At 43.2% G+C, this 20,934-nt stretch overlaps 1 protein-coding gene and 2 long non-coding RNA genes across 3 annotated transcripts in view; 1 reads left to right on the top strand and 2 right to left on the bottom strand.

Annotated features, from left to right (window-relative positions):
• The window catches only part of TMEM131 (transmembrane protein 131), a 103,308-nt gene extending 95,197 nt beyond the window's left edge, over positions 1-8,111 (bottom strand). The window contains exon 1 of the mRNA XM_056327476.1: positions 7,899-8,111. Coding sequence (XP_056183451.1) covers positions 7,899-8,043 — 145 coding nt within the window. The 5' untranslated portion in view covers positions 8,044-8,111. The remainder of the gene's footprint in view (positions 1-7,898) is intronic.
• A 259-nt stretch (positions 8,112-8,370) lies between these two features.
• LOC130144203 (uncharacterized) lies at positions 8,371-16,901 on the top strand. The gene is made up of 2 exons (XR_008820053.1): positions 8,371-10,948; positions 15,852-16,901. It is a non-coding gene; the product is annotated as an uncharacterized LOC130144203 (long non-coding RNA).
• LOC130144202 (uncharacterized) overlaps positions 12,716-20,934 on the bottom strand; it is a 33,540-nt gene continuing 25,321 nt past the window's right edge. The window contains exon 3 of the long non-coding RNA XR_008820047.1: positions 12,716-14,843. This is a non-coding gene — a long non-coding RNA (uncharacterized LOC130144202). The remainder of the gene's footprint in view (positions 14,844-20,934) is intronic.

Raw genomic sequence — 20,934 nt, forward strand, 5'->3', positions numbered from 1 at the left:
GTCATACCAAGTTATGCTGAAGCCATCCAATTTCACACTGAGGAAACTACTTTGAGATGTTTCCAACAGAGTACCTATAAGAAAATGAGAAAGCTTTCCGTTTTCAAAAGCTAAAATTCCCTCTTTAGAAACCTCCTCTTTGACAGATTCTCAGTCTTTTTTTTTTTCCCCACTACCACCCTCTTCTACAAGGATCCCATTTTACTTCAGATCTATGGATCTAAAATGTCAAGTTGATGAACAGTGGGTACGTAAGAGGTTTAGTGTTTCAAATTACTTAAACCAGTACCATGCTCATCTACAACTTTGTCTCCTATGCTATCATCACTCCCTCAAATGGTGATTTAATCTGTTCAACATCACTACTAGCTGTATGTCCTGACTTAAATAACTTCAAAAAAACACCTATAACCAAGGGTTGCTTGGGATTTTTTTAAGTTTAAGTAACTTTTAAAAGTCTTAATGTTAACTTAATGTGCACATTCTATTATACCAGATCTTTACAGTCCAACATAGATCTATGTTCAACTGAAAAAACCCTCAGATAAGCCTTAAGTCATCATTAAAACAGATTGCTTTATGAAGATTAGTCAATGCATAAACTGACCAAGTAACTTTAGAAACCTAAGCATGTTGTACTGAGTCAGCTAAACAGTTCTTTTAAATAACATTTTGTAACTTTATACAGTAGGTAGACAGAAGGAGCTGTTAGGTACATAGTTTCATTCCTGTACACCTCCTTCCATTACAATTTATTTGGTAATTTGGTATCCTTAAAACCAGTTCAATAACTCCAGTAAAACTCCAGTAATTCTCAGATGGTTCTCTACTGCTATGTATGCCAGGCAGTAGGAGAGGTATTAAAAATGCTTCTATGATAGTCTCAGTGAGAAGATAGATCTGGGAAGTGTAGCAGGGAAATCTCAAAGTACTGTAAAACTATTTTTTTTTCCTTTCCAGAGAGTGGAATTACATTGCAATCCTTCAGCTCTTTGCTATTGCGCCATTACATCCAGGGTTTTTAAAAAAGAGAACGCAAATGCGCACAGTCCTGGTTTAGTCCCTTTAATATTCCAGAGCACAAGTTATCCAAGCCTGCTTACCAGAAAATGTTAAAAACAGATTTTAAAAGCATTAAATGCAGATGCTGCATCACATCCTCACTACAGTCAGTAAATCACTAATTATTCTGTGTAAACAGTTCAGAAAACAGAAATACCCAACATTCCTGCATCACATGTTAAAATTTTACCAGCTGCTTCTAACAAACCCATATCTGGCACAGAATTATTCTTTGCCTGTATTTATGACTAGAAAGATAAATACCTCTCCTTTAACTCTCATGGTCATTGGTTCCTTTGATTTCCTAAATCAGGCACCTACGTTTTCAATTTACAAGCTTTAGGAAACTGAAAAAGGGAAGCTGGTGGTGAGCAGAATTACTGCCTCGTTATCTTGACTGTTAACAATTCCTCCATATAAGAAAAGTGGGTGACAGCAGGCAAACTAAGTTGAACTATGTTCCTACTTCCAAATTAACAAACTAGGTTACTAATGCCAAACAAGTAAATCACAAAAATAAAGGCTATTCCAGCAATGCACTGATATTATTCCTGTGCAAGAAGAAATTCTGCATCCTCTGTCTTGGTATTAATAATAAAAAATGCTGAAATACTAACACAATTTTTTAGAAAAAAACAGAAAGGATTTTTAAAATAACTGTAGTTTAAGCTCAAATTTGGCAACTACCACAAGCAAATGGACTGAATCAGTTGCTTCTGTAATAAGCACCCGGTGCGCTCACCTTTTGGAAGTACAGGATAACGCAAGCTGGAAACGATCCCAGAGGCCTCCAGCCCAGCCGCCAGCTCAGAGAGGGAGCCAGTCAGAGCAGGCTGCTCAAGGTGTTACCCAGCCTGGATCCAAGCACCCCCACTTACTACCATGAAGACTGCAGATTTATTTCAAATGCTGTCTTTTAGAAAGGAGGGGGGGAGGAAGGGAAAAAAAAAAAAAAAAAAAAAAAAGACACCTTCTCACAGCTCCTGTTACATCCAGGTGAGTTCATGCTGTAGACTGACAAAGTCAGAAGCACCACACTGGATAGCAGTTACTAGCAAGAGAAATAAAATGGATCTTTATTGACTTTTATTCTTGCCAAACCCACATACACAGGAACAAACCAAACTGGTTCTAGCCTGCACTTCAGTCACAGAACTTACGCTGCTGGTTATGCATGAACCACAACATCCACCATTCACTGTTAGACTCCCAGGTGATTTACTAAGTTTACAGTTTGAAAGATTCTTTATACTTACAAACTTAGTAAATCACACCATGGAATCATAACATGTCTCATTTTAAGCACAGCAAAACCGGGTAGGTTTTGAAATAAAGTGACACACAGCAAACATCCAAGCTTTACTGCAAACAGCTAAAATTTTAACTTGCAGAAATGTATCCAAATGACTCAAAGTAACCCATGTTGCAATACTGGCAATCAATTCCTGTCCTGGTTTTGGCTGGGATAGAGTTAATTTTCTTCTCAGTAGCTGGTACAGCGCTGTGTTTTGGATTTAGTATGAGAGTAATGTTGATAACACACTGATGTTTTAGTTGTCACTAAGTAATGCTCACTCTAAATCAAGGACTTTTCAAGTTTCCCATGGTCTGCAGGGAGGAGGGGCACAAGAAGCTGGGAGGGGACACAGCTGGGACAGCTGACCTGAATGAGCCAAAGGGATATTCCATACCACAGAACATCACACTCAGTATATAAACTGAGGCGAGTTGGCTGGGGCCTGCTGGTCACTGCTCGGGGACTGGCTGGGCCTTGGTCAGTGGGTGGTGAGCAACTGTGTTGTGCATCACCTGGTTTTTTGGGTTGTTGGAGGGGTTTTCGCCCTCTTGGACTTTATTCCCCTCTCCTCTTCATTACAATTATTATTGTTGCTATTATTATTTTTACTTTATTTCAATTATTACACTGTTCCTACCTCAACCCACAGGTTTTACCTTTTTCTGATACTCCTCCCCATCCCACCAGGGTAGGGGGCAGTGAGCGAGTGGCTGTGTGGTACCGTTGCTGGCTGGGGTTAAACCACAACAATCCCAAAAATCACAGCTGAAAGCTTTAAATAAAGCAGCACCTCCAGACTTCTGCAAACTTCAGAGGGGCTTCATCATGTTAGGCACTATACAAATACATAGCAAGTTCCCTCAAGAGTTTACAATCCAAGGCCCTGAACTGCAGCATGCTATCCTTCAACTGACCTCTGCAGGTGAGAGTACCTCAGTGTGCCTCACACATGCCATGTAACTGGGCACTGGTGAGGGAGAAAGGGATGCAGAGGAGGGAATAGCAACCATTTTGTGATTACACAGAAAGTCGTGAAGAACATGGGGTCTCCAGTTCCTGTCCATTGCAATGTTTTGTTATATTTAATTTAGCCCAAAGATTTTGCAGACAAGCATGAGACACATGGTTAATACTTATCATTCATGAAAACAAAGACATAGTGCAAACCTCATCAGCTCTCCCATACTTCAGTTTCAGTGAGATAGCACAGTCAATTTTTATTCACTGTTTTTCCCTCACACTGTTCATGATTCTGATGTGCTGCTTCAGCTGCTAGAGTGTTTTCAGTTTGAGGTCATACTTTCTGGATCACATTTTGATTTATGTCAGGGTCAAAACATTAGCATTAAAATAAACAGTAGCATGCTATATATTAGTTCTGACAGCAGGATATGACAAACAGGCAGTATATGTGAAGAGGGGGTTTTATCACATTATTTTAAACATATAAGCTTTCTCGCACATCACCTTCCAACATTAGTTTACTTCCAACATTCATACAGAGTATCCTCGATTGCCATTTTAGATAATGTTATAAAGCAAAAAGGAAAAGCTACTTGCCTGAAATTAGACAAAACGATAAAAATGGAACCAGGACTCCAGCATCCCAGTGCACTGTTCTAATGACACATCTCCCTTCAAGTCTTCCACGACCTCAGATTTTAGATGTTTAAATAGAAATTTTTCCCAGATCCAGCACTAAGATACAACTTCAGAAGTTACAGTTGGGGAATAAACCTAGCTGAAACATCAACCCTGTTCTAATTGCACCAATCTTGTGAGCATGTGGGTAGGCAAAAGCACTATCAGAAGTGCAGGCTCTCAGCCAGCTGGCCAAATAAAAAGTTACTAAAAAAAAAATAAATCACTGTTGTAAGAAATAAAGATTTTTAAAATAAAAATAAACATAAATGAATATAAATAAAGGAAGAAACAAAAACCAGTTCTCATGTAAAAAAGCATAGCGATGTTGGACATTTGTCTTCAAAACATTTCGCTGACCACTGCGTTCACGGCATTACTATGGCTTCCTTCAACTGAAACCCAGATGGCTGTTGTGCCCTCTCCCAAAAGCCCCAACAACTAAAAAATAAAAACAAACCCCAAAGCAAATAAAAACCAAAACAAAACAAAAACACTCAAATATAAACTGAAAGTCCTCAATCCACGCGGCAACACAGAACATAATTACACTAGGAAAGGATGAGCCTACAAAAAGCCTGAAAATCATATGCATTTGCAAAAGAAACTCTTAATTTATTCTTGCCCCTCCTAAATGGCAAGGATGCAGAATTTTTTTTCCTGCCATGTTATTCTTTTGTCATGGGTTCACATCCTAAGTGAAAGAAACAAACAAAAAATTTTACAACCTTCTCAGTCTTACTCATTCTTCAGCAACACATGGGCAATGAGGACCCAGCTAGACAAACCAAAACAAATGAAACAACATTAAAAACCAAACCAAACCCAACCCCCAAAAAAGTCGCACATCAGTGTTTAGTCTGAAATTGATGTTTGAAATAGAAGGGTTTTTGGCTGGTCCACATGCAGTTTTATCTACTTTCATATTTGTTCACATACCAGATAGTTTCCACAAGTTTTATTTCTCTAGCACAGAGAAAGTATACAGCAATATCACTGTTCCCCAGGAGCTTGATTTACAGCCTGTATACACAAAGGATTTCAGTTTTCCTTTTTGCTGTTAGACAAATGGCAGCAAAGCTGTTTAGCTTACAATTTTACCCTCAAACTCTTTAAGTTTGGGGACTAGAAGCAGTCATGTCAATCTGGAATACTGCAGCATCAATAATCTTCCTGCTCATGACAGCTCCATAAAGAACTGCTTACTGCTCCTTCTCTGTAGAAGCATGAAGCCAGCACACTCTTTTGTGCATCAGTTCCATCTTTCCCCCAGTTTCTCCTCATGTACATGCAAGGTAAGAGGAAAGTAGTGTCCTCCACCTTCAATTTTTTACTTTCTTTTGCGATACTCTGTTCTATTCTTCTCTCACTCCTATCACTCACCTGAGCACCTGCTATCAATTTTTTTCTGCATCCAGCAATTTCTCAGGAATATATGCTGCACTACAGTCACCTTTGACCCATCACTGTAGAAATAGTACAGGAAAAAGAATGCACAACCTCAATTCTAATCCCTCTCCATAGCTTCCTTCCTGCAGCTGTAATGAAACACATATGTCCACATTTGGGAGATGGAAAGGCTATTCCTAGCTATTTCCTTACTTCCAGATTATTTTTTCTGAACTGTGTCTTACTATGTTTAACTTGACATAACCTGGTAGAGGCTAAGGCACTGAAGGACAGAGCCTGAAACACTATCCCCTCCTTTCTTATGAAGTACTGTTTCGTTTTGATCTCAGTTTTCATTTAGACCTTGGTTGAAAGGCCCACTGTCGAAGCTGGTCCTTGCTCTTCTATACTCAGTTACTGTCCCTTGCAGACTGGCACTCAGATTGTTGTTTCAGATCAGTGGGACTGGATCTCCCAAGTCACTTTCAACTTTGTCTTGCTTTAAAACTCCATTGTTCTTTTATGCAGGGTATAGAGAGGCATTGCACCCAGAAAAAGGAAGACTCCAAGACAACACTTTCCAACATGTGAAACACAAATGCAGATCATCTAGAATTCTTCTAAGACAACGATAAAACATGAATTTAAAAAACCCAGCAACCGCAGAACACCAAAAAGCCAAAACACTAAACCAAGATTTATTAATGAACTTAAATGTACCACTCAGACTACACTCAAGCAGCAGGAAACTTGGGAAGAAAAATGAGTGTCAGAAATCAGAGAAGACAGAAAAAAAAATCTGTATTCTGTATGAGAATCAAGTTCACTCTTTGAAAATGACAGAAATGTTGCTGGGATAGATTTTAAGTAATAGACTATATCAATAGAAGGAAATGGTATCAGTACAAACTATTCCATTTTCTTGAAGGACTTCAATCACATCCGTTCAAACTCTGAATCTAAAACCTGCCTTTGTTTATCTAGGAATGCCAAGGAAGTCCACAGAAAAAAACCCAGTATCTCCTTCCCAAATGAACAAAGCCAAACCATGGCCCCAGCTGTCACAACTTTCAGGGCACGAATCAACTCCATCAAACCCATCCCTTTATAACATCACTGATGGAGCTTATCAACTCATAAAAGCTATCACCTTTAAAGGAATGCAACCAAAATCAGAGTTAAAAATAGGTATTTCTGAAGCATTGGAACTCTTCTAGTACCTCAAGACACTACAAGCTGAACTGTCGGACTTTAAATATGTATCTTTCTTCACGATGCTTTCTAAATGTTAAATTCTCTGAAGAAAAAGCCAAGTGAGCAAGAGTAAGCTGTGACACAAAACTGTGGGGTTTTTTTAATCACCTTAATATCAACATCACCTTATTTGTAAAAACAAGTTATATGGAAATTACTCAAATTGAGCCCTTCATTAGAAAATGAAAGGCATATCTAAATTTATTCTGATACCTGCATTATTAGCATGCATTTCTTCCCTCAAGTCTGGTCTAGAGACAGAACTGCAGCCTCCTCACTAAACTATTCCACACCCTTCTTACTCTTTTTTTTTTTATTATTATTCTTACTGTTTCATCCTCTTGGACCTCATCTGGCCTGACACATTTCAATCTCCTTCCAGTACAGCAACTTGCTTGAAAGGTAAATTCTCATGTCAGCCGAAGTAAATCCGTTTCACCTACTTCTGTACCACATTACATTTATCTGCTGCCTGTTAACACTGCCACACAGACACGCTTTTAAGCAGACCACGAGTCTGCACCCTGGAAATGCTTGAAAGCCGTTCTCAGCAATACTACAGAATACGCTGAGGTGTTTCGCTCGGGGCTTTTTTTTTTTCCTTGTTAAACCACAATGAAAAGACAACGTGCCAAAAATCAAAGACGCAAAAAGTTAAAAACTCCCCCGTTTGACTTTGTTTAAGTTTGGAGAAGAGACCGTGGGCCTCGGAAGGCGTCCGGCACCTGTCAGAGGTTGGGGGCGGCCGGGGGTCTCGCTGTCACAGCCCAGCGCGCCGCGCTGCCCGTCCCCAGGCAGGTCTGCCCGGCTGTTTGGCTTGGCTCGCTCCCCCGCTGGAAGCCTGCCGCCGGGAAACCAGCTCCACGCCAGAACGCTCCCCCACCGCCTTCCCCTCTCTCCTTTTTAAAGGGCAGCCCCGGTCCATCCCCGCCGCTGTCAGGGAGGAGAGGCCCCACCAAGTTCGCCCGCAGGCCGGCGGCTGCCCCCCGCCACCGCACACACACGCACGCCGGCAGCGGGGCGAAGGGAGGGCAGCGCCCGCGGCTCCCCCGCGGCAGCCGTACGGCGGGCAGCGGGACCCGGCGGCCCCGCCGAGGGGGAAGGGGCGACGAGGCCGGGCGCCTCACCGGCCGCCCGCCCGCACACACCCGTCGCGTCCGCGGCACCCCCCCCCCCCCGCCGCCACCGCCAACAGCCCCGCAGCCACCGCCGGAGGGGGTGAAGGAGGCGAAGGGACGGGAAACCTGGGTCTCACCTTCCTTCTCGGCCCGGGCCGTGTGGAGGAGCACCGCCAGCGCCAGGCGCAGCGCCGCGCCCCGCCAGGCGGCTGCCCAGCTGCCGGCGCGAGGGAACGGGCAGCCGGGGCAGCCGGGCGCCGCCGCCTCCCGCCGCGCCGTCATCGCGCTGCCGCAGCCGGTGCGGGTCCGCCGTGTCTCCGGCCGGGCCGCGGCGCGCGCGCGGAGGACCTCGGGGAGGGGCGGGGGAAGGGGCGGGGCGGGGCCGGGCCGGGGAGGCGGGCACCCCGCAGCGCGCTGCGTCTCCTGACGCGTGTGTCACCAGCGGGCGGGGGGAGTGGGGGTGTGGGCCGGCGCCGCGCGCGCGCGCACGCACCGAGGCGTGTACCTGGGGTGCCGCCCCGCCCCGCCCCGCCCCGCGCCCTGCCTGCGGGGGCGGAGTTACCGGTCCAGGGCGGAAGCGGCTGCCATTTTAAGTGTGGGCAAGACGCCTCTTGTCCCTGTCTGAGGCAGGGGGTTCGGGAAATGGCTCGTTTTGGTTTGTTTTATTATTTTTTTTTTTTAACTGATATTCTAGGTTTTCTGTAGGTGCTGACTGTTCGTCGTGGGGTCATCCCGCCTCTTCGGTGCTGTCCTCGTCTCTCGAAGAGTTGGGTTGCCGGTGTTACTGTTTCCTTATGGAGGGCGCCGGTGCTTCTGCCCACACTCAAGATGGCGGCGGGAGGGCGGCCGCGCGCAGGACCGCGGCGGAGGGCGGGCTGTTCCTCGCGGAGTGCCGGGTTGGCACGTTTCTTTCCGATGTTTGCGTCCTTTTCCCATGCCTTGGCTTCCCGCCCTGCTGGAGGCCCAGGATGTTGTGGGGCGGGGAGGCCAGCAGCCCTGCCAGTGAGGGAGCCCGCCCCCCGCTGCCCGGCCCGGCCGCGCAGCACCCTCGGCAGCAATAAAGCAGGGGACGGGGAGGTATTGCACGCCTGAGGCGTAATGTGAGGCCCTGTGCTGGAGCGAGGGCGTGATACCACGCGTCCGCCGCGGTTGAGGAAAGATCTCTTTCTGTACCTGTCACTCTCCGTTTCCGTGACACGGGTGGCCTTAGGGCCTTTGCGAAACACGTGAAGTGATTTCGTGGTGGGGAGAAGGCATGTTGGTAGTATGAGGTTGGTAGTCAGGTGGACATAGTGTTGCGCTGGCAAATGAGTATGTGTCATCAGTGCTGAAAGGCCCTGAGATAGCAGGCGTGCAGCCTGGCAAGGCAGCTGATAAGAGGGTGAATCGCATCGCAGCCCTAGCTTGCCAAAGTGGTCTTAAATAAAGCAGCAGAGGGAAGAGTCTGTGGTACAAATGGTCTCTGTGCACTGATGGACTGGCTTAGCTTTCTAGACTAAAAAGCTGTATGCACCAATGCTCTGTCCCTTAATCATTCATTTCCCTACGTGAGCAACATACCACGTTGGGTTTGAAGTGCTTGAACACGTGGTTGGATTTCAGCTGTTGCAACAGTGTAATAGATTTGGATAGCGTTATAAATCCGAAGTCTCTAAGGTACTGACTAACACACAGCCTAACTAAAAATAGTAATGATATTATGACTCTTACCCAATCACAACATACACTGTTCTTTGTGTCAGAACACCCCCAAGACGCTTCAAAATTCTGGGTACTGTAGTTGATGCTGCAGCCATAGCTCAACAAGATTTATTTTCAAGGGAGAAATGGAGTTGGAAACATTGGGTCAAAGCCTTTCCTGGCAACAGTGATGATTTCCAGAAGACATGTGAGGAATCAAGTTGAAGGCTTCTGTGTAGTTACTAATCTTTCAAATTGCATAACCTTTTGACTACTGTATTGAAAAAGGATGAATCAGTGACTTAGGAGCATGGGTCTCTGTTCACAGTTCTCAGAACAACCCAAGCCACAGTAAATGCAAAGCCCGATCACCTCTGTGAGTGCAAGCCCACATGTTGATTTCTGTGGGGGATAGGTACGCCCATCAAAGAGCACAATCAAATCTAAGAACTCAGAAAGACAAAACAACAGTTAGTGCTGCTTCTTAATTACAGTGGACCCTGTATTATTTTGATTTTACCTTCTTAACTAGGCTTCTGCTGTACATGTGTTACTTTTTTTTGGAAAAAGTAGTCAGCTCTTTTCTAGTTCTCCTATTTCAAATCCAGTAATGCACAACTGAGCAGCCAGATTTTCTTGCTGTAATTCATGCTGTAGAGCATCTTACCCACTAAAATGAATGGGAGCTCTAATGAGACTAAGATGTAAGGATGGCAAAATCTGCCTTGGAGTAAAAATGGAAATGCCAACTGTGCTATTAAATAAATAAATTAAAAGGAAAAAAGGCCATGGTATAAATGAGAGAACAACTGTGAGTCCTACCATTATGGTGTGTACGAATCTTAAACCTTACAGCATTAAAATATGGGGAGTTTTTAATTGTTCTATATACAGAATGTCTTTTCCAAAAGATATTATTAGATGTGTAGAAAACAAATAGCTCACAGTACATGTTCTCCCTTTCATCTTTGTCCAGAACTCCCACTGTTTTCTGTGCAGGAAAAAGCAATACAATATGGTTCAATGTCTGTAAATGATTAATAATTCCATTAATTTATTTCTGATTTAATCTGGGTTATATTATTACGTACATGTTTGAGGCCCTTCAAGTTGCTTGGTTTACGCATGCAGTGCATATAAATATTAACATTTGGAAATTGCAGTACTACTTGAGTATTGAACAGGTTTTTTAAAAAACAATTTATATACTAGAAAACCCTTTCTTGTAATAAGCGATCATGAGACATAGAATACAGTTCTTACAGAAATGTACTTTTCAGTAAACAGAAATTGCATGAATACTTAGACAATAAAGTTCAACAGCTGACTTTTCAGATGAAGAAATGCCTTGTTCTACTGGAGAATGCATCAGAAAGACTTTGAAATGGGGAGCCATACTCTGAATTCTACGACCATTGTCAGCTTTGACAATCAACTTTTAGCATGATTGCCAAAAGGGAGTAACTAACACCAGAAGAGGTATGGTCAGTCTGCCTTCAGTGGAAAGGTGTGTACTAAAGACTGACATTTACTGAGCTACGGTAGTTTAAAGTATTCCTCCTAAGCACACCCATGTTTCAGCATCTAACTGTCACGGAAGTTACCTTTGTTGATAGCTTGTACTGTCTTTCTGGGCAAGAACCCAGAACTGCTAGAATACAGATGTGTTATTTCTGTCCTGCCACCTTTGCTATGGAGGCAGGAACTGGGAGAGTAGCAGAATGTTAGTCAGAAGCCGTAATGTCTTCAACTGCTGGTACTTGTTAGAGGTTATCTGCCTGACAGGCTTCAAAAGCAGTAATAAAATGTTAGAACTGCCTTGTCTCTCCTGCAGGGGGTTTCCTCTTCTGCAGGACACTGATCAAAACCAGGTGATGTTGCACTTGAATTAATGAGAGATGTTCGTGGGGTCCCTTTCTCGGGCTCTGCTGGAAGGACAGGAACCCACAGTGGGAAATAGAGTCTCTTAAACTGGCATTGAGATTTCTGTCATGAATGTGCCCACATTACTTTCTCTTTGCTTTTACTAGCTGTTGTACATGGTCAATTGGTTGAAAATAAACCAAGCAAAGAAAGAAATGGGGAGGGAGGAGGCTGTTGGGTCATCCAATCAACTTTCCTGCTAGTATAGAGTTAGTCCTGGTAGCTTGTTTATTAGTATTTTTCAAATTATTTTTTAAATAACAAAGAACTCCCACCACTTCTTCTAAAAAATCTGCACAAACTCTGCTCTTCACTGCCAACAAGATTTTCTGAAACTCAATATTTCCCCACCTTCTTTTCTTTTGCTCCTACTTGTTCCCATATGTATAAGCCCAAGTATTTCCTCCCCATCCCTAAGGTTTGCATTACTTAAGCATTTGCTGGCTGGAGACATGCCTCCATCTACCTCTACTTTAACAAAACTAGATGTATTAAGCTCTTTTAACCTTTCTCTATAAAACCACTCTTTCAGATAATTCTTGCTGCTGTTCCTTAAATTGCCTCATTTGCCTTGACATTATGATGGATTGCACAGAAACAGTGCACATACCAGCACCAAGTCTGCTAGGGAAAAGTTGTGCTTTCAGAAATGTTTCAATAAGCTTGAGCTGCCAAAATGAGTTTGCATCACTTCAGTGCTTTGCATCACTTGGCTACATCTTTGAGCACCCTAAAACTGGGTTTACCTTCCTGTGGATCTGTGATTTGTCTTTTACTTGCCAATAATTTGCAGCTCTGGTGCTGGGCTGGACCTGTGTGCTGAAGGCAGCCCTGCAGTGAGGACAAGTGGCTTGGGGCTTCACTCCACTGCTTCATTGTCCATGCCAGCTTCAAGTCACTGGGGGGCTTAGTTTCCAACATTTTATTTGCGGCATTACAAAACTTGTGCATGAATAAAATAGAGTAGATATGATATATTGGGGTTTTAATATTCAAGATTGTCTACAAGATTTATTTTCAGTGAACCCTTGTTACTTTTTACTTAATGACTATTTTCAAGACAAACAGTGGTAAATTTGCTTTTTTATTTGTTTTACTTCTATGTTCTGTTCACTTAATCATTCATATGATCATTCACCTAAATTAAAATCCAAGATTTGTCATAAAATTTTTGTTAACCCATTGAGAAAAAATATCCTTCATTTCTTTAAGATTTTTACATTTTATGAATTAAATGTAATGATCCACACATTACTTTCTGAGAGAAAGGGATGATCACCTTCTGATCGGGCTCATCATGATACACACTTGCCCAATAAGAGCCTGCTTTCACCTTTGCCATGATAAAAAACATGACACACTGTATGGTTTTGGTTTACCGGTTTCCTCTAATAAAAGAAATGATGCAGTATTTTACTGTCAATAGTGCTAGCTGTAGTGTCACTACTGTGAACTACAATGTGAACTGTTGCTGTGGTTACATCCCAGAAAGTTGCATGCAGTAAGCATTAGCTTCATTCATTTGACCACCGCTTCGTGTTTCCCTACTGCTACATCAATGTCATGCAATTGCTGTATCTTAGCTCCTCCCTGCTGCCGTGATCCTGGCACCAGACAGAGTGGGCTGGTCTGATCTGGAATGACCTAATTAGATGTGTCTGGCATATAGGTTTGATCTATAAAAGGTGAAGGCACCTAGAGGCTGGCTAGACACGGATGTTGTGCAGCTATAGCATAGTGGCAGACTGTGCGTTGGGTGACAGACTGTTACTTGACCTAACGCATTATCAGTGTCCTCGTGCCCTGTGCCCATGTGGTGCTACATGCTGGGACATAGCAGACTTGGGAGATACAGCACAAAGTGCTCGATCCTGCCACAAAGTCCAAGATAGCAGAAGACTTCAACACCAGGTTAGCTCTGTGCATAAGAGTATATTGTCAGTCGGAGCATGTCTTTTTTAGATGCGTTGCTAGTATGCTCCAGACTTTACAGATTCGTTCCCTAAGGATGCAGCAATAGAGCCCCCTTTTGCTACCAGTACAGTACTTTTGCTGCCTCATCGTTTGGTGACCTGGCACAATTTCTGGTGTAGCTGATAGGTATTTTGGTGTGACAGCAAGGTGTGTGATATTTATTCCCCCGTACTCCACACTGATTCAGCAATGCTAGAATTTTGTAATGCAGAACTCCTCTCAATGACAGTCTGGTAGAAAACCAAGACTGCTGACACACTATCATAGTGTGGTACCCACATATCATGCTAGATAGCTGCTCATTGTGTTGTAAATTCTGTATGTCAAATTTTCTGCTGGAAGAGGAGGCATCTAATGCAAAAGCACCCTTAACTGCAGAAGCAATCCACTGATGCATTAGAAAGCAGAGAAAAGAGGAAGAAATACTAAATGAATGGGCCTGAACAGAGTGCTGAGTAACCAAATATGTTGTTTAGCCCAAAGATACACAGACTACATTCTTAAGTTCCTAAAGCTTTTCTGAGTGTTGAAACTTCATTGTAAATCTGTTCTTTCAGTTAAATGGGACTCTACAAAAATGGTGGTATGCTCATCTATGTGTATCTTTTCTGATGAGCGCATCCAACGATATTGCAATGATGGGCATCATGTGTATCGTGCCTGGGTGAGAAGATATTAGTTAATACTCAGACTGGTGAAGTACGAGTGATTTACATGGCAATTGGAAAATGATCAGCACACTTGATCATTAATCCAGTTGTCTCCATGCAGATTCAGAAGCCCAGCCACAGACACCTCCACCTGAAATTCTGGGCCAGAGTTTATTCAGTCCCAGGTTACCTGCCAATGCATATGGAACCCAGATATCCCTGTGGCATAGGAGGGCATTTCTGTGAGATGCTGTTGATCTCAGTTTACAAGCTGAACAGAGCAACAGATGAAGCATGCAAAGAGGGCACACGTCAGGCGCTGTGGATTCCAGTTGCTGCCTGGGCCCCTGATCCTCAAAGGACACCAAAGTCAGAGACATCTGTGCATGGAGATCAACTTGCAGGATGAGGCAGGATGAAATGCTGGTGGTAGAATTTGATTAAATGCCTTAAAATTTGAAAGCACCTCCATCTGCTTCTTCCTGCTTTATGTGCTTGTGGTGTGTCTTCTCCATCTTTTTAAAATCTCTCTTCTGGAAGAGCTAGAATAATTTGATGATTAGCTGCCTCTCTTTGCTCTTCAGACAGCTCTAGATATTTTCTCCATCTTAACTGAGTCATATGTTACATGATATGAAGAAGGAGTAGGTGGATGTCTGGATTTTCCTGTCCTTTCAGGTAGCCTATGTTATCATTAGTACTGGCATTCTGGGTACAGGCTCTTGGGTGTGCACTTCTTTTTTGGTCTTCCGCTGTCTCTTTCATTTCTGTTTCTGGGTTGTATTTTATAAATTATGGCTTTTCACTGTTGTCCAACTTCCCCTTTGCTGCCGTGGGCAAGCATCTCTTTCGGTTCTGCATGTTAAAATAGGAAAAAAGAAAAAAAAATTATGAGACCAAACACTAGGGTATACTCTCACGGTGCAGCTTTGTAGGTTTAGAAAGACCTTCCCTGGTATTTTATTGCTGTGAACTGATTGACATCACTTTAACATGTCTCCAAGTGCTTATTATCTCATCACTCACATTGGGAAATAAAGGCTCCCAAGAAGCAATACAGAGATGTTTACGGGTGAGGGTTAGCTCCAAGGTCTATAGGCTGTACTAGTAAGATTCCTCAAGAGTCTAATCCCTCAGCTTCCATGTTTATTTGTGACCTCCCCACGTTTATTTGTGACCTCCACACCTGCTTTTAAAATGTGCTGTGTTGACCTTTTTGTGCTATAAGCTCTGGGGGAAAGAGTGGGGTCTGTAGAACTGAAAAGCTCATGAGTGTTGTCTCCTCCCTTTCACCCTTCAGAGGAGATATTAGATCTGTCAGGGCAGAAAAAGAGAGAAGTGGCACCAGCTGAGTGGGACAAGAGTAACATAGCTCCTGCAAGAGGCTTCAGTGACAGCGTGGGGCTGAGCAGTCCTGCAAATGGGATACAGCCAATGCTTCAGGATTTGGCTGCAGTTACCAGTGCTGGCTCTTCCTAACTGGGCTAGCATGTCATCGTAGAATCACAGAGTGGTTTGGGTTGAAAGGGACCTTAAAGGTCATCTAGTTCCAACCCTTCTGCCATGGGCAGGAACACCTTCCACTAGCCCCAGCTAACCTGGCCTTGTCTTACTGTCCTGCAAAACTGTATCCGGTGCCTACCAAATCCCAGTCTGCATAAGCTGAGATATAGCTGAGTGTGAGACATCCCAGTTTTTTGTTATACAGCAGAGTACAAAAAGATTCAAAACTGAAGTGGTGCCTTGGTTGAGGAACTATGATAGGTTGGAGGACCAAGGAGGCCTGAGCTGAGGCTCCTGAATAAGTAATCTGTTTTCTTGAAGAAGTTTGTTTTTAATAAGAATCAGTTGCTCTTCTTCCAGGTGCTGTTCTCCCATCAGCAACGCAAGAGCTGTCAGCCTTGCCTGTCTGAACTAAGGTATGGATGTCTGGGCATGCATCAGGATAGAGGTAGAATTTCATCTAACAGAAAGAACAAGAGGGCGAATTGAGAACCCAGAGAAGACAGAGCATTTGGGAACTGATGCCCTCTCTGGAATATTAAAAGACCTTGTGAAAACCTCAGGAGTTATGTCTGCATGGATGGGTGTGGAGAGTTGCTTGCCTACTCTTACACTTGGAGCTACCAGGATGCAGGCCAGCTCTGATATGAAAACTCAAACTGCAGCGGTGTGACACCGTGATCATTTACCATAACTGCTGTCTCTGCAGGACTTATCAACACAGCCCTGAACTTACAGTTAATGCAACTACCTGACATCCAGACCAGCCTGGCTTACATTCAGCCAGCTCAGGCCACAAACAACGGCACGCACCACTCTGCATGGACACTTTTGGTTAGCTGCAGGAGCCAGCTCTTACATGGCTTCTGCAGCAGTCGTACACGGATACAGAATGAATTGCCAGTCATTGCACAGTGGAAGCAAACCATCCCTGTGACAGCAACACTCAGTACATAATTTCGTATTTTATAGTATATAATCCCTTGGATTGTTCAAATAATATGTAAAAATTACAGTATATTGAAACAAAAGAAAAACATCAAACCCAGAGATCTCGAAACGGACATATTTAAAATTACTTTGAAATGAAATTAAGCTTTTCAAAGACAAATGGGTTTCTTGTAGCTCCAAAACAAAATAGTAAGACACAAAATCCAGACTGACTTGTGCAGAAATGATTTAAGTGGTGAATGGGGAGGAGATGGTCATAGAGAGCTGAGCTGAATAAAGTACATTTGCAAGTTCTTGAAAAACTCACCTAGGAGGCAGTCCTGCAGAAAATCTGTAAACTCCTTATGACTCAACTTGATCCAGATAAGGTTTTCATAGGGGTATAAAGGAAAAAACCTCTGATCTTGGTTGCTGTGGTAGAAAATTGAGTAATAAACAATGGTTCTGTTAATGTCTTAATCGTAGCTTATACAGAATTTTCTCTTGCCAACATTCCTTTGCTTCTCATTGTACTTTGACACAGCGTGATGGCGTGAGTGTCTCAAGTGAGCTCAATAGCTCTTCCATGAGGAGGCCTGACTCCTTGTAGGCCACCAAAGCTGGATGTGTCAGAAGAAAGGGACTAGATGAAAAGCAGCCAAGGGGACTTCCTGGCTGGGAATTGTGCAGCCAGCCATCAGCCTGCTTTCATGGAAACACTAGTAACAGAAACATCCCCAGAGAACCATTTGGGCAAATAACGATGACAGATGGATCTGGGAAGTCCAGCTTCTCCCTTAGGCAACATCTGCTGGTCTTGGAAGTATCCAGAAAGCCACACCACACTTAAAAATGAAACAAACAAATAAATGTGCAAGAAGAAGAAGAAGGACAAACCAAGATAAATTAGCTGCCAAAGTACATACTTGCTGCGATAACCTGCATTTTAACAGTAAAGCTGATGATTATGTTGCATAGCAGCACTCATGCCAGATAGAGAGCAAAGATCATTCAGTATCATAATCAAGAGTCTGAGGCCAACAAGGGCTGGTCATGTCCTGAACTTGCAGGTATTAAACTCTTGATCCTGCTTGAAACGTGGCTATTTACTCTCCTTTCTGGTTTATCTGCACATCCCTCCTAAAATATGGGGAAGGGAAAACACTTCAGAGTATTGGTAAGTGAAGCTTTGTTAGAGTCTTGCGTGGTTCATAAGTCTTGTCATCTGTTTAAAGTTAGAAAACCGAGTTACAAAATGGGTACACTGACTGAAAGGCAGGAAGAGGGAACACCAAGGCTTTGAATAGAAAACCTATGAATTTATAAGAGACGAGAAAGCATTTTTTTGAAACTACTGTCCCTAATAAAAAAACCCAAACCCTAGTGCTACAATGACATTCTGTGAAATTCTCAAACGTGTTCCTACATTTGGTTATTGATAAATAAGTTGGTAACCTAGTGGCTACCTATATAGAAAGCTGTGCAAGTGTCTGGAGCACAAGTGAAAACTGACTTATTTATAGTTTAACATTTCATTTCTTTTCATGCTTCATATCTTTGAAACCAGTGTCATTTTTAGCTCTTCAAAATACAGGGGCACCAGTTTCGTTTTTGCAAACCTACATTTTTAAAGGAGGGTGTTTAAACAGTGCTGGCAACTTTGTATTTCTAAATGTTAGAGTACTGGTTTTCATCTAAATAAAGCAAGCAGGATCTGCAGTTGAAAATTAAGTTTGTAAGCTCAGAAAATATGGTTAGGAAAAATATGTGGAAAAACAAAAAATTCCAATTAAAAATATCTGCTAAAATTGGACTTGTAACGCCTGCTGCAATGTTACTGTTACCAATGCAGTTGCTGCAGAAAGCAGAGTACTGGGACCAAGTACAGAAGCACAGGAATTAACTCTTAGCTACTCCAGCAGGGCAGAGCCCTGTGAATCACGCTAGGAAGCACAGATCAAATCCTCTTATGTAAATATCATACAGGGCTGGCACTAATCCTCTGTGCACCCTAGGAGGACTGCTGATGTGGCATTCCCCAAATGCACATTTGCTTTGCGTAATTGTGGGCAGTCGTTCTTGGGCACAGAAGGCTGAAGTGTAAACCATCATATTGTCTGCTCAGGGTGAGCAAAAACGCTTGGGGAAAAGCAAACTGAGCATGACCCTGGGTTCCCAGGTCCACTTCATACACCCCTTGTGGTCACTGCCCTCCCCACAGATGGGATATCCTCCCCCCAGCACAGTAATGTCTCACGCCTGGGTCAAAGCCTATGGGGACCCAGGTGTCCTGTCCTGGTCCCAGGTCCTGCTGGATCTCCAGAACCATGTCTCTGGCATCCCCTTGGGTTTCCCAGCAGTTTTCCACTTCAGTGCGGAGTGCAGAGGAGCCATCTCCTGTTTCACACCAATGTTTAACTTGCTGAATCAGGACTCCATGAACTGATTCAGACCTGGTTTCTGGTGACTAATGCCAGGCACTCCCTTCCTCCTAGGCAGCGGTACCTCCTCAGTGTTCCCAAGCCCTGTTCAGCCAGGCAGCTGCAGGACTGGAGACCAGATGTGCTGCTCTCCCCCACTGAACAAGTGGTGACAGATAAGGCCTTCTTTCAGTTGTGGGTTTTTTTCTTTTTAATTTATATTTATTTATATAACAGTGTCAATTTGTAGCCTGAATTTTAAAAGAAAAATATCTGTGTAGTTATATGGTCATAAAGTATAATCCCTGCACACACAGATCCTATAGTTTACAGGACTGATCTTCTCGAAGAGAGTCTGGGTGGGGTACTGTGAAACTCTTGCTGTTGCTCTGCTCAGTCAGCTGGGATCAGATGTGGAATAAAGCAAATATCTTAGGAATGCTTTTAGCATTGAAGACTTTATGATAGGCATAATTTTATCGATGTGAAGTTGTCTTCTACCAGGTTGTTTTATCATTCGCATGTAGAAGTCTAAGACTTAGGAGATCACTTTGAGTGAAAGGTCTGGCCTGATCTTTCGTTTGCCTTTCCTCACCCATCAAACACAAAAGCTGTAATATAATACAAACACAGCAATTTCACACTAAGACAACCATACAGCATCACCGCCAGGCACTCTCTGCAACTTTTCCCTATTTTGTTTAGCAAGATATTGAAAGCATTAGCAGTTCTATCACTGCTGCGATCTCTGTGATTGCAGGAAGCCCACCAGTCCTCGCTGGCTCCAGTATGAGACTGCCTGCGCAGGTCTGGGGGATACCCCACATCCTTCATTCTAGATTATCAGTGAGACAGAAATGTTTGTTCTGCTGACCAGGCCCACCCATTGCATGCAATTTGTCTCTTGAAGGCTTCAGTGCAGAAGCCCCTGACATCCCCAGTGAGTTAAACCTTCTTAACTCATATTCTAAAAAAGCTTCAGAGATCTTTTTGCCTAGGCTGGATCTTCCTCTTGTGGGCTTTCTTGGGTGTCTTCAGTTTTATATCTTGAGTTAGATAATTTCTTATCCTCTGAAATATCTCTGGCGTATTCATGAATCTGAAAAGTACTCCGCAGAACTTGTGGTGATTTGTGCTCTATCTGAATTTTTCAGTGTCAATGTAATTGGATGACCCAGACTCCCAGTCGAAACCAGTAAGATAGTGTGCTCTGACTGCAGGAAAGTCTGCTGCTATTTTGAACCATATTTCTCATAGTTAATGCAAAGCTTTGACTCAGTTGTTGGGAAGTTGTTGAGGGTTTGGTGTTTTGGTTTTTTTTCTTTAATAGTTGCAGTATGAGAAGTTCAAGATGATGTAGATGAGGTCAGGCCATTTTGCACCACCCAATGCAATCCCTCAGAATTATCCACTGTGACAAGAAAAAACAAGATGCAAGGGCACATTGTGGTATGTCAGCTGATACTACACCCAGCTGGATTGCTCAAATCCTTGCAAATTTAAGGAAAATGGGTTGTATTAGAGCATTAACTTCTATTCTTTGTCTTCTGTGAATGTTTCTCTAATTTCTGAACAGTGGGATGTTTCACACTTCTTCGCCATGACATGCTGTGAAACGTTTGCCTATTGTCCTTAGGGTCTGGTAATGTCAATCACATTTTTTGTTCTTACTTGGAGCTCAACTTTTGATGCCATGTGAGGCCATGTCCTGACAAGGAGAAAACCTGATGACACAGCTGTAGTTTCAAATACTCCAACAGGTTCACTTAGGCATGCTATTGCACAATGACCTAGTTTAGAGCTATCATGGGAAGCAATTAATCTCTGTCACTCTATACTCATTCTAGAAGCACCTGAAGCCCTGAGAACTCCCTGGAGCCATGTCTCTTCCTGCCAGCTTTCTGTAGAGGGGTTCAGCTCTGCTCCAGAGCACATTTACTCACTTCAGTAGCCCAGAGCCCCTCCGGAGTCTCTAGGTGAAAGCAACTCTCAGTACAATAGCAACAGGAAAACTGATTGCACAACATAATCCACTGAGTTTTCACACCACCAAATTTAAAAGGAGATTAATTTCTTTTGGTGTCTGCATCAGG

This window comes from Falco biarmicus, chromosome 2 (genome assembly GCF_023638135.1).
Source record: "Falco biarmicus isolate bFalBia1 chromosome 2, bFalBia1.pri, whole genome shotgun sequence".
NCBI classification, from domain to species: Eukaryota; Metazoa; Chordata; class Aves; order Falconiformes; family Falconidae; genus Falco; species Falco biarmicus.